We start from the raw sequence: 13555 nt of genomic DNA, 5'->3' as shown, positions 1-13555 counted from the left end.
TAAAACTGGTTTCATAACGATAGCTTAAAATCTGGCTAAGTTATAGCAATTAAAAAAAAATGTTATTCAATTAACATACTTTTTAAATGGAAAAATTTGATACTCGAGAGAAAGTACTTTAAATTAAATTTAAGAGCTGAAATTTTCAGGGAATTTTTTTCTCAATATAAATAACAAAATTTTCTTGTGTCGGCAAGAAAAAAAAATTCGTTTCAAACGAAGCGGATTCAATAAGAAAATAATAATTTATTTATCCAATATTTTCTGATTGAATCCGATTAAATCCGACAGACAATTTTCAATCAGTTTTAATCAGATTCAATCAGAAAATAATAATTCATTTATCGAATATTTTCTGATTAAATTCGACAGACAATTTTCAATCAGTTTCAATCGGATTCAATCAGAAAATAACAATTCAGATAATATTGATAATTATTAAAATTTGGGCAGATATGAATTTAATTTATCACTAATTCAGCAATTTTTAAAATATCCGAGTATAGAATTTTATCCGTCTATCCAATTTAATCAATTTTATAAAAAGTTAAAACAAACATTTTTCAGGATTATATAAAAACTTTTTGTAAAAAACTGTATTGATTGAGTTTAAAACTATCACGAAAATAAAAGGAAACATCAATAAAAAAATATATATATATTAAGGTGGTTAAAAAAAAAAATTTTTTTTTTTTTGTATCTAAAAATTGAAAATTTACCTAAAAATAAAAATTTCGGTATCAATCCAAGCTCTTAATAATAATACTACGGTTTGCGTCAATCAATTTTTCTATTTTCTATTTAAATAACACGGAAAAAAAACTTTTTATTTTTTAGAATTTTCTTACTTACAAGCCAATCAACGAATTATTATGCACGATAGATATTTTTGAAGGATATTGAATGCTCTACAACAAAAGTCTCATCATTTTTTGATAAATCTAACTGTTCAAAAGTTATTTGAGCTTAAAGTCAAATTTATAGAAAATTTTTAGATCTTCTTACTTTTCCGGCGAAACTATCAGTTTTATCAGAAAATCTCATAGAAACTTTTTTTGTAGGTAATTTCATTTCTCAAAAATTATTATGAATAAAGTTTTTCAAAATTTCGCTTTTTTTTCTAGTAATTTTCATTTCAATGTCAAGCTCTTAAAAAAATAATTTTCTGATTGATTTTTTATAAATTCTAAAATATATTTTATGTATTTTAACTTATATTTTTTAAATAAATTTTTTTCATGGGGGTGTTCAACACAAGGATTTTCGTACGCTCCAACTAATAGAAAAAAAAGTTGCTTGAACCAAGAGAAAAATTTCTTAGGAGAAAAAATATATGTAGAGGAGAGGAAATTCACCAGTCCTAGGCAATAGCAGTGGGAGTAGTTCGGTGCTCGCCACTAGATAGCGCCTACCACTTGTGAAGTGTCCCTGGTAAGAAACGTAGTTCAGGCGTATTATATTCCAGACTCGGAAGCATTTCTGACACGAGCATACCTCTGTTCTTTGACAGATTGACAAGTGCCATTTTTGGTGGTAATATAGTATACCCTATATTACTTCATGACATGAAATCTAATTTTTTAATATAGATTCAATGTAGATTTTCATGTATTTGATTTTTTACCATTTAATAATATATAAAATTTTTTTTTCCCGGGAATCGGTAATTTTTGATTAATTTACAATCGAAACCTTCCGTAAATATCTGATTAAATCCGATTAAAACTGATTGAAAGTCATACAGAAATTTCCGATTGACTTTTAATCAGTTTCAATCGGATTCAAGCAGAAACTTCCGAATGATTTCGATTAAAACTGATAAAAAGTCAATCGGAAATTTCTGATTAACTTTCAATCGGAACCATTTGGAAGTTTCCGATTGAATCCGATTGAAACTGATTGAATGTCAATCAGAACTTTCCGATTAAATCTGATAGGACGTTTTCAATGAGTTTCAATCGGAGTTTTTAGTCAGGGTTGGGATGCCCATATCGCACAGATCTCCCGTAAAATCTATGCTACGTTGAATAGCTTGAAATTTAGGCGAAATCATTAACTATTGTTTTATCGTCTTTGTAGACCTATCTAAAAGGCTTGAGAGTAAGTTGCAGAGAATGGTTAATTATGCTATCAGATTTATCTTTAACATTAAACGGGACGATCACATCACTCCTCATCGTCGCAAATTAAATTGGCTAAAATTTAAAATCGCACAGACACTATCTTCTGGCTTGTTATTTGTTTAAAACACTGGAAACTGGTAAACCGGAAATTCTACGAGATATGTTTAAAGATGAGGATGCTGACATCAGACTGTCTGACAGACTTGCAGCTAAAAACAACAATGTTGCCTTTAAAATACTAAATTTTAGTACTACAACTTTTGAGCACTCATTTGTTGTGTCTGCGATTCGGTTATGGCAGGAGCTACCATTAGATGTAATAAACACCCATTCTCTTGAAACTTTTAAAAATAAAGCATATGAATTGTTTTTAAATCTAGAAATTGATAGTACCTACTGGCTTCCCTGACGGTTTTAAATCAGCCTGGAAACACCCTGGGAGTGGAAACACGGTGGAATCACGGTGGATCCAGGGTGGTTACAGGGTGGGTTTGTGCCATTTTATCACCGTGTATACACGGTGGTTACATGGTGTTTCCACGATGGTAACACGGTGTACCCAACCTGATTCCACGGTGTATTCACCGAGATTCCACAGTGTATCCACGGTGATTACGCGGTGTACGTGGAATCACGGTGAATACACCGTGTAATCACCATGGAATCACGGTGATAAAATGACAAAAAACCCACTGTGTAACCGCCGTGGATCCACCGTGATTGCATCGTGTTTCCGGGGTGTTTCCAGAGTGAATCAAAACCGCGAGGGTTGTTAAATCTTATTTATATCAAATTAAATGTTCAATTTATATAGTACTTTATGTGACAAATGTATGAAACTTTATATTTTTGCCATCTGGCTTTAAGCCTTGGCATATAAATTCAATAAATAAAAAAATAAAAAAATGACATAAAAATAAAAATAATGTCAAGCTCATAAAAAAAATAATCTTCTGATCGATTTTAGTAATCGATGAGTAATAATTTGTAGAAAATAAAAATGTCTACAAAAAAGGTCTTATTATATTTTGTAAAAAGTCTGATAGTTTCGCTGGAAAAGCAAAAAGATCTCAAAATTTAATATAAATTCAAATTCAACCTCGAATAACTTATGAACAAATGAATTTATCAAAAAATGACAAGAGACTTTTTTTGTAGAGCATTCAATTCCCTACAAAAACATGCCTGCTGATTTTTTCTATAATGCATCGTTAGATACTTATAAAAATCAAAATATCCCAAAAAAAATGGTATCTATATCCCTTAGTCGAAAGTACGCACTGCCCTCCCCAATTTTAAGGCCTAAAGTTTTATTTCCCTCCCCGGGTGGAATTACAAGCGCCTCACTTATATCGCCGAGAGCAAAACATTTTTTCGTGCCTACAGAAACAGCCGGCTGCTGCCATCTACACAGAGAGAAAATTATGGTAACAGTTACAATATATTATGGGAATGGTTCCCATACTGCATGGTAACCGGTTTTTTTGAAATGTTGATTATAGGAACGGCACCCATATACATTATGGTGATCATTCCTATAATTATGGGTATAATTCCCATAAGGTATCGGAATAGTTCCCATGGAATTATGGTAATGGTTACTCTAATATTATGGTTATCGTTACCATAATATTATGGGAATAGTTACCATAATATTATAGGAATGGTTACCATAATATTATGGGAATGGTTACCATAATATTATGGGAATGGTTACCATAATATTATGGTAATGGTTACTATAATATTATGGTAATCGTTACCATAATATTATGGGAATGGTTACCATAATATTATAGGAACCGTTACAATGTGGTTATAGGATTGGTTCCTATTTGCTTATGGGAACTATTCCTATGAGTATGGTAATCATTACCATGATTCTTTCACATGCGATATGGGAAATGTTACCATAATGATAGGAATTGTTCCCATACTTATGGAAACTTTCCCAGAAAGTATGGGTCTATATCCCATAATCCCAAGTAATCATTACCATAACGGTATGGGATGATATTTCATAAACGTACTAGGAACAGTTACTATAATTTTTTCTCCGTGTAGTGTTCGTCTACCACTTTATCAATAAAATTTTTCACAACAACCGCGTGGATCGTTGATTTATATATACGTCAGTATTTTTGTGTCTCGTTGCATCTAATATTTTAATAAAGATTGTACTTACAATAATAAGATAAATGAAAAAGTTCCATCGGATGAATCTATGGATGAGTATGAGGTGATAAAAGATTTTGATACAGTGGCGAAGTTAGTTATTGAAACAGCAATTTTGTCAAAAAAATCAGCTAATAGATACCAAATGGTCGACGAAGGCTTTATGCCATCCCTATCCAAAATTTCCCATAAAATCTACTCATCTGCGACAAAAACCGCATAGAAACCAATACAGTCTATAGGATTCTATGTGGTTTTTATCGCAGTTGAGTAGTTTCTATGGGAATTTTTGGATAGGGATATACAAATAAATGTTTTATGCCAAATAATTTATTTCTTTATGTATTTATTAATATATTTTTTATCGGCAAGAAAAAAAAATTTAGTTCATAGGTTGGAATTTATTTATTTCGAAACAAAGTAATTATTAATTATTTTTTGTAAGTATAATTATGTCTCTTTTTTGTTTTGTTTTTGATGCCTGCTCCCGCCGACCAGACGCACTCGCTTCACTCGTGCTTTCAAACGTCGTGGGGCAGGCATCAAAAACGCAATAAAAAAAGGAAGACAGAAAAAAATTAAAGTTTTATGTATGTCTGAAAGAGCCGCGTCAATAGGGAGCAAATAAAATAAAAAGAGCCATCCGGTCTTATCCGGAATGGAAAGGTAGATTTCTTATATATGTAAATACAATAAAGCTATAATAGCGTAATTAATACTTATTTTATAAGCTTAAACATGAATTTCAAAGAAATAGGTTATGCCTTATTATTTAGAAGTTATGATTAGACTAAGCTGCAAAAATAATCTTTTTTATTTTTTGTGAAATTTTCGATATCATCCAATTTTTAGAAAAGATGTTTCAAAAAATCAAGTATAGCAGTGAAAATTAAAGCTAATCGTTCAAATTTTAAGATACTTTTTACAGAATTGAGTTATCATTTTCGGTTCAAAAGTTATTTTAGGATAAAGCCAGAAAATTCATTTTTATGAAAATCAGAAAAAATTTCAAACACCCACAACTTCCAAACTAATCGACCGATTGGGCTCATCTTCGAACTTGATCAAGGTTAATAATCGTCCAATAAATAAGTGTATAAAATTTTATTAAGATCCGTCAAGAATTGCGGACGCTATCGTGATGACAAGGCGCGTTATATTGTATATATATATATATATATATATATATATATATATATATATATATATATATATATATATATGTGTAAACTTTTGAGTGGATGGTACTTTTTTACTCTACTAGGTAAAATAAGATATATGGTGGCAAAATTCTTTGATAATTCGATCATGAAACCCATTGCAATAGGTCGATTTCTAAAAAAATCTACCTAAAAACATGGCCGACCCGTCAGCTGAAGACAGGACGTGTTTGTATTGTCTATAGTACTTAAAAATGTAATTAACAAACGTACTTTCGACCAGGTACAAAGAAAAATCGCATACACCACATGGGAAGATAGTTGAAATTTCTGCCCTGTGTGATAAGATGTCCGAGGCGAAGCCGATTTTCTTCCTTTGTAGTGTAATATACTATTTCTATGTTATTATTCTTATGGAAAATAGAAAAGTGCAATGCGGAACCTCTTAATGATAATATTAAGAGCTCTCATTTTCACAGGCGTCTTTTTATATCTAAATGAAACTTTTGAACTTGCTTCCAAGAAGAAAAAAAAAGTTTATTATTTTTTGAATTACCCGAATATTTATGTAGATATAAAGGAGAGAGAGAGAGAGAGAGAGAGAGAGAGAATTATATGCCAAATCAGCCAACTTTGTTCATCGATTTTTTATTTGACTGTTTTTTTATATATATTGTTTTCCGACGAAAAAAATCGATTGTAAGGAAGAGCACTTCAATATATTTCACTTGCTAGTAGATAGAACCAAAAATTTATTAAACAATTAAACATTATTAAACCCGACAACTAATCAAATAATACGGACCTATTATATAATAAGTTATATAATAAGGGTAAGGGTTAGAATACTTAGATGACATCACGTTGGGTCCTCTCGGAGTGCCTCGTCGGAATGCTTCTTCTTCGTTCGCCTCAATGTCCATCTTGCCCTTCTCTAGTGGAGGTGAACTTTGTCACAGGCTGGGGGTAGCTCCTGACGCCAGAGGCTACAGGCCTCAAGATGTCTACCGAGCAAAGGGCGCGTTATTTAGGAAAGGGTAGCTTACACGATGATTTTCAAAAATTTTGGGAGATTATTGTGTTCACTCCGATTTTCGAAAATCGAGTTTTCATCAGAATTGTTGTGTAGAATCTATTTTATCACAATAACTGAAATTTTTTGCTGTTTTCCGCAATTTTCAGAGGATTTTTTTTGCAATTTACTTAAGTTTTAAAAGGCTTATGGTTGAATAAACTTCAGATTTTGATTCAGCGGACCAAATACATAAAAATCATACTTGGTCTATAGTTTCATATAGTATATTACATACCTAGGCCAGTAAAATAAGGAAAGTCTCAGATCACATGTAATTGTTGGCCGAGGCTGACAAACATGTGGTCTGAGGCTTTCTTTTTTACTAGCCAAGGTGCGTATATTATTGTTCTGCTCGACGCAGCTAGAAAGTTGCAACTTTGTTCAGGGCAGCGGCCAGTTGCCACTTTCCGGCCGGAGGGCAGAAAAATTTTTCTTACCAGAACTTCTAATTTTTGGCGATTTTTACGGTTTTTTTCAATTTACTTAAAATTTAGAGGGTGTACGGGCAAAACTGACAGACTCGAGTTCAGCGCGTCGAAATACATAAAGATAGGTAAATCTGGTCCAAAGTACAGATCACTTTTTTTTTTGTGGGCCGGTGTTATCTTTGAAGTGACTCATCCGAAAATTGCAGAATCTAATCAGTTCTCGAATTTTATAAAACGCGTCGATCGCTGTCCCAACCATCTCAATCAGTTAATGCGTTCGAGAGATATCATTGGAGATATAATGGTGAAAAACGGGTTTTTCCAAATATCTTCGAAACGGCTGAAACGATCGATTTCAAATTTTAATCAGCTCTAGAATTCAATAAAATGCGCCGATTACATTCTCAAACGTCAAAATCGGTTGATTAGTTCAAAAGATATCGGCGTTGAAATGTGAAAAAAAGGACGAGGAAACGGCCTCCGGTCAGCGGAGGTGGACTTAGGTCCCGTTACATTAATTAATCAATTTACATCTTGAACTATGTAAAAAAAGAAAATCGTTTATATACATATGAGGCATTTCATGCCAAATCGGATACCATTCTGCTTTTGCATTTCCGATTTTTTTGATAATTTTTTATATTATGGTACTCGATCAGAAAAGTCTTCATGATTTTAAAAAATTTTTTTTTATTCAGCTGTTTTCGAGACATTGATTTTTGAACAAAATCGTTCTTTTCTTTTCAAATGCCCGTAATTTTGCGAAGAACGGGCCAATTGGGACATTTTTTTGAAATTTTTCTTTTGCACAACACTTCTGGAATATAAAATAAAAAAATTTTCAATACTGTATTTCTATAAAATTTTCAAATTTCGAGTATAAAATTTCGATTTACAAAAAAACTCGTAGTAATCGATTTTCTTGAAAACTAATTCTAAAAAATTGTCACTTACTCCGCAACTTTTAAGCCTACTATAGTCCCTTAATGGGCAAGTGATGGGACCTATTTTATTTCAAATTTTTGAAAAATTCATATCCAGTGATATGGATTTTTTTTTTTCTAATTTTCGTTTATAGACGCATGTTTACACTGTAAAAAACTTGTGAAGTGAATACAGAGTGGATGACTTTTTATTTATTTAATTCACTTCCCAAAGCGGAGTTTCGCAAAATATTAATTGTAAAAAAAATTACTAATGCATAGTGAGCTTAGGTCTTTGATAAATTGACATTTATATTAAGTACGGAAATAACTACGAGCTCCTTTTCCATTTATTCACACAAAATAATTTAAAAAATCTGGGCGTTGGTTGACCCTGCGGGCAAGCCCCAAAACTTCCCGCTGTTTTCGACCTCAAAGAGCTCGAAAACATTAGTGTAGATATATTTTCGAGCTCTTCGAGCTCGAAAATGCTATCACATGCAATTGTTTTTTTATGATCTTTTCAAGCTCTAACAATTTACCTGTTATGCGGAAGTTTGAAAATTTAAGAATCGAAAATCATCAATGAAGCGGTTTTTAAAATTTAGTTCCTGATTATGTTCAGTAAAATAAGTGTATTGAGGCAGAAATCAATGTCGGGGATCAAAATCAAGATTTCAATAAATTTTGACTCATGTAAGAAACAATAAAGTATGAAATATCCGATAAAAATATTAAAAACTACGTTTTATCGATTTTTTTGTTGATAATATGATTTAAACTAAAAACCAAGTTCGATGACATTATATGATCAAAAGAAACCATAAAAAAGATGAGTTGGTATGATATCAGGCACATTTTGTTACGTTATATTATGATTTATCCGGAAAAAATAACATAAAATGTTATTTTTTTAACTTTTCAACGCCGATATCTTTTGAACTAATCAATCGATTTTGATAGTTGACGTGGCAATCGGCGCGTTTTATTGAGTTCTAGAGCTGATTAAAATTTGAAATCGATCGCGTCAGTCGTTTCGAAAATATTTAGAAAAAACCGTTTTTCACCATTTCTTTCTCCCGCTATAACTCTCGATCGAATTATCCGATTTTGATGTTTAAGGTGGCAATCGACGAATTACGAAAAATTTTTTTTTTTTTCGTAATTCGCCAATATTTTCGAATCTATTCGATCAAATAATCTGAAATTTTCAGGAAAGTTGAAGGCCAACAAGCTCTTTCGATTGCCACCTCAACCATCCAAATCGATTCATTAGTTCAAAAGTTACAAAGAGTTTACATACACACACACACACACACACACACACACACACACACACACACACACACACACACACACACACACACACACACACACACACACACACACACACACACACACACACACACACACACACACACACATACACATACACACACTCGGACATCATTCTGAAAATAGTCAGAATAGCTTCCTAGGACCTCAAAACGTCGACATCTGATGAAAACTCGATTTTCGAAAATCGGGGTGAAAACAATAACTTCCCGAAATTTTTGAAAATCGTCGATTTTCTTAGCGGGAAGTTAAAAAATTATAAGCAACCGATAATAAAACTTGAACAAATATAACTGCACTGAGTCAAAAACTGTTGTATGATTTACATCAATCATACCACGAGATAAAACGTCATATTGTACCGAAATATGAGATATTCGCATAAAAACTATGCTACTATAGCTATTCAATAATTTAATATTTTCACTATGTATTATATATATGAAATTATAATTTAGTGAGTTACTAAAAAATTTTCGAATTAAAAACATAATATTCTAAATTTAATTATTCATATCTGAATCAATTAATTATTGACATAGTTATGTTTCTAATTAACAGCTGTTTCTATTAAATATAAATGTATTTAAGTATTAAAACTCTGGACCGGAGTGAATCCGGATTGAAATAAAATCTGCGTCACTCCGAAATCACTCTGCCAAAAAAAAAATCCCTATTCACTCCGCAGGCGGAGTGATTTTTTTTTAACTCCGGAACTGTGAGTGAGGCAAAATGGGGTGAATTACCGTAATTCGGATCCACCGGGGATTTAATACGATAGCTACGTAACCATAAAATATTTCGTTACCATGATGTGCTTGTGTTGTATTTTAATTTAAAAAGTAAGATGGAAGAAATGTTCTATGCGAAATGAGATGTTTGAATATTAATGATGAAAAATTTAATTTTCAGGATGGTTTTCCGTGGTTTCTGGTAATAATGCAATGGGCAGTGCAAGAGTTTATAGACGAATTGAAAGTCTTGTACGAGCTGGAGTACCAGCCTTCCTCTTGGCGGCACCTCTTCGAGGCTATACTCTCACACACTCTAAGATGGGTTAGTTAGCAACGATGACATGCCATCACGCCTATTTAATATTTATTCTTTTTTTTTGTTTTTTATTCTAATCTATCTTTAACGTCGATTTACTTATATCTGGTATCTTATACACACACACTAGAATTTGAATTACTGGGATACAAAACCGGTTTATATTCTTCACAAAGCAAAAAAAAACTCAAGATTCATACATTTTATAGATAAAAAATTTTTCACAAATGAATTAAATGACTTTATAACTTAAATGAATGAAAAATATATTTATAGAAGATGGAAATCTACGTGCTCATTATATCAAGACAATAATACAAGCTGGCGAAGTACTTCGTTTAATAGCAGTCTTTCAAGATACCAGAAAATACAGTTCAGTACCCTTTGGAATAACCGGAGGTACATCGGAAAAGGATCAATATGCCCAGTGTTTAGATTCGCATGGCCGTGAAGTGTTTGTCGCTTTATCAACACGAAGTGAATTTTATGCAATATGTCAGAGTAGTAATGCAGATAACGGAAATGATGCTGTTCTTTATAGAGTACATCATTTAGCAAAACGTGCTCTTCCTCTTAGGGTAAATATTTACATAAAACATAAATAAATGCGTTAACTCGATCAATGGAAATTAATATTTAAAAAATATATAAATTTATTAAAGGTTCGATTAGTAGCCGGTCCACTACCAATTCCACTACCAAGGGAATATGAAGGTCTAATGCAATTGGAAGCATCAACGAGAGGTTCAATTGTTCTCGGGTGCATTGTACCAGAACGACCAGTTCCGAACCCTGAAATGCTTGAACTAGTAGTTTCGGGTAATGGAGCACCAAGAGTTAGAAGAGCACAACTTGGGTATCCGTCAGAAGTAAAACTACTTACATCGCCAAAGATACAACGATTATTATCAGCTTGCAGGTATATTTAAAATAGTTTCTTCCAAGTTGTCTATATAAATATATACTCATCTGTCGTGTATAAAAGTCATTGACAGTTAAAAGTAATGGAAAGCTTCCTGCTTATAAACCTACGAGTTTATTGCTCGAGATTTAATCTTGATTGTAGACCGATCAGTGTTGACCGGATCGATCGATTGATTTGTTTTCTTCTTTCAGTCGAGCGGTTGGTGATCGTGCTACAGAGCCACGAGTGACACCACAGAAACTTCATGCAAGCAGTATTAGTAATAATAGTCTTGGAGAAGGATCAAAAGAAATGCATTTGAAGAAAATAAAACCTAAACCAGCAACTAAACCAGTGCTTCAGAGTTTGCGTGAGGGTCTTGAACACTTGAAGAAGTCAACTATCCGCGAGCCTTGTCAAACTCGTCAGAATTCATCAAATAGCTTCTTAGAGAGAATAACTAAATTGTCGTATGTCGGTGGGGGACGTAGCAGAAATCCGGCTAAGAAATCGGCGTCTTTTACATTCGCCACAAAGCCAGAAGTTTTTGTCAAAGCAACGGAACGATATTCAAGTCTCGAACCGGATAGTACGTCCCAGAATCATTCTAATCTTTCTAAACAATCAGTGCAAAGATCTATATCTACTAGCTTTCTTGAAACACCGCCGGTAAAAATTGAACTTCAACCAAATTATGCACGAGTATGTGATAGTTTGACGCCTTTGACAATAACACCCCAATCTAAAGTGATATGTACAAAAACCGATGATATTTATACGGAAATTTGTGAAGCTAATCCTAATAAAAAAACTCAAGAGTGTCCTGGTAGTCATGTTATTGCTAGGATTAGAATTGTTGTTAAGAGTAATGATTCGTATCGAGAAAATGAAGGAGAAGAAAGATATGCTAACTCTTCAATTGCATCATAACAGATTAATTCTATTGTCGATGCTGAAGATTAAGCTCTTTATAACAATATTTTTTGATAGTTTCATATCTTAAAAGAAATTTATTAACTATATTATTTTTTGTGAGTCCAAGTCAAAATTAAAAAAGTAGTTTGAGCCTCAAAAACCTCAATTCTTTTGATGCTAGATTTGCAGCTAAATGTAATATACTATTTTAATTCTCAATGCCCTAAAAGTAGCGTATAATGGAGTCAATCACCCTTTGGAAAAAAGAGCCAGCAGATTACTTTTCTGTAGTATTTTTCGAATTCTTCGGCAGTTTTCATTTTCCAGTATATTACTCGTATTTATTGTTCACATTAGGGTAGAAATTTTTTTAAGTGCTTCCATCTATGATCAAAAGTAGTGAAATATTTCGACAAGTCGCCCAAGCATTTTCAATTTTAAAATAATTCTATTGGCTCACAGTTTATTCTTTATTATTCAATTAGAGTACACTATAATTTATCGCATAGATTGAAATTAATTTTTTAAAAAATATTATTAGAATTATTTTTTTTTTTGTAGTAAAAAACTATAAGATGTTCTTAGAACAACTTTGACGAAAAAATAATCTTAATCAATATTTTTATTAATTATTAATTATTTTTTACTACAAAAAGATGAACATCGTTATGCAGTTTTAATTAGTGCTGTACAATTTGGCCAACTAAACCGGCCATAAAGTTTAACCAGGTTAATTAGTTTATCAGCCAGCTAGCTAATTTAAATTAATCGTTTGACCCGGGAAAAAATGATTTTGCCTAATTATATATAATTATATATCATCACTTATATATGATCGGATCCAAAAATTGGCCAGATCTGATTACATATAATCATATATGATTATATATAATCATGCATGAACGAATATAGTCATTTTTAAAAGTTCATTGAAAATATCTGAAAATTATTAATTAAGTAATTTAATAAGGATTTATTGTCTATATTAATATAAATTTCGGTTAAATTTAAATTGAAAAAAAAAAAAAAAAAAAAAAAAATTACTGTCGGTTAACTAGTATTGTACTAAGGGGTCACCCATCCAATTAATGATCCACGTTGATGCTGCTTAACTTTACACACTTATAATTAATAGAAGTTTATGGCATTACTTAACTCAAATAATCAAATTGATACATCCTACGTAAATAATTAACCTAATGATGAATTTGGTTTTATACATAAATTACAATAGAACTCATTAGATACATATAATCAAATCTATTTATCTATAAACTTATAAATATTCGTATTTAAATTGATATCGATTTATACTCTTATATTGCTGTCGAAACCTTTGAACATTTTAAGTATCGAGGATTTAAGTTTGATTGATAGTTGACAAAATAAAAATTTAATAACATTGATATTAAAAAATTATCATATTATGTAATAAATATATATATATATATATATATATATATATAT

The 13555-nt window shown here is 31.7% G+C and overlaps 1 protein-coding gene across 5 annotated transcripts in view; it reads left to right on the top strand.

Moving 5' to 3' along the window:
- LOC103575791 (uncharacterized) overlaps positions 1–13053 on the top strand; it is a 92830-nt gene extending 79777 nt beyond the window's left edge. For all 5 annotated transcript variants that reach the window (XM_053739892.1, XM_053739887.1, XM_053739895.1 and 2 more), the window contains 4 exons: positions 10132–10275; positions 10546–10847; positions 10932–11188; positions 11386–13053. In XM_053739892.1, coding sequence (XP_053595867.1) covers positions 10132–10275; positions 10546–10847; positions 10932–11188; positions 11386–12103 — 1421 coding nt within the window. In that variant the 3' untranslated portion in view covers positions 12104–13053. The remainder of the gene's footprint in view (positions 1–10131; positions 10276–10545; positions 10848–10931; positions 11189–11385) is intronic.
- Positions 13054–13555: the final 502 nt, after the last annotated feature.

Source organism: Microplitis demolitor, chromosome 1, assembly GCF_026212275.2.
Source record: "Microplitis demolitor isolate Queensland-Clemson2020A chromosome 1, iyMicDemo2.1a, whole genome shotgun sequence".
In the NCBI taxonomy this organism is placed as follows: Eukaryota; Metazoa; Arthropoda; class Insecta; order Hymenoptera; family Braconidae; genus Microplitis; species Microplitis demolitor.
Note: the sequence above shows the minus strand (reverse complement) of the source record. Positions and strands in the feature narration are given on the sequence as shown.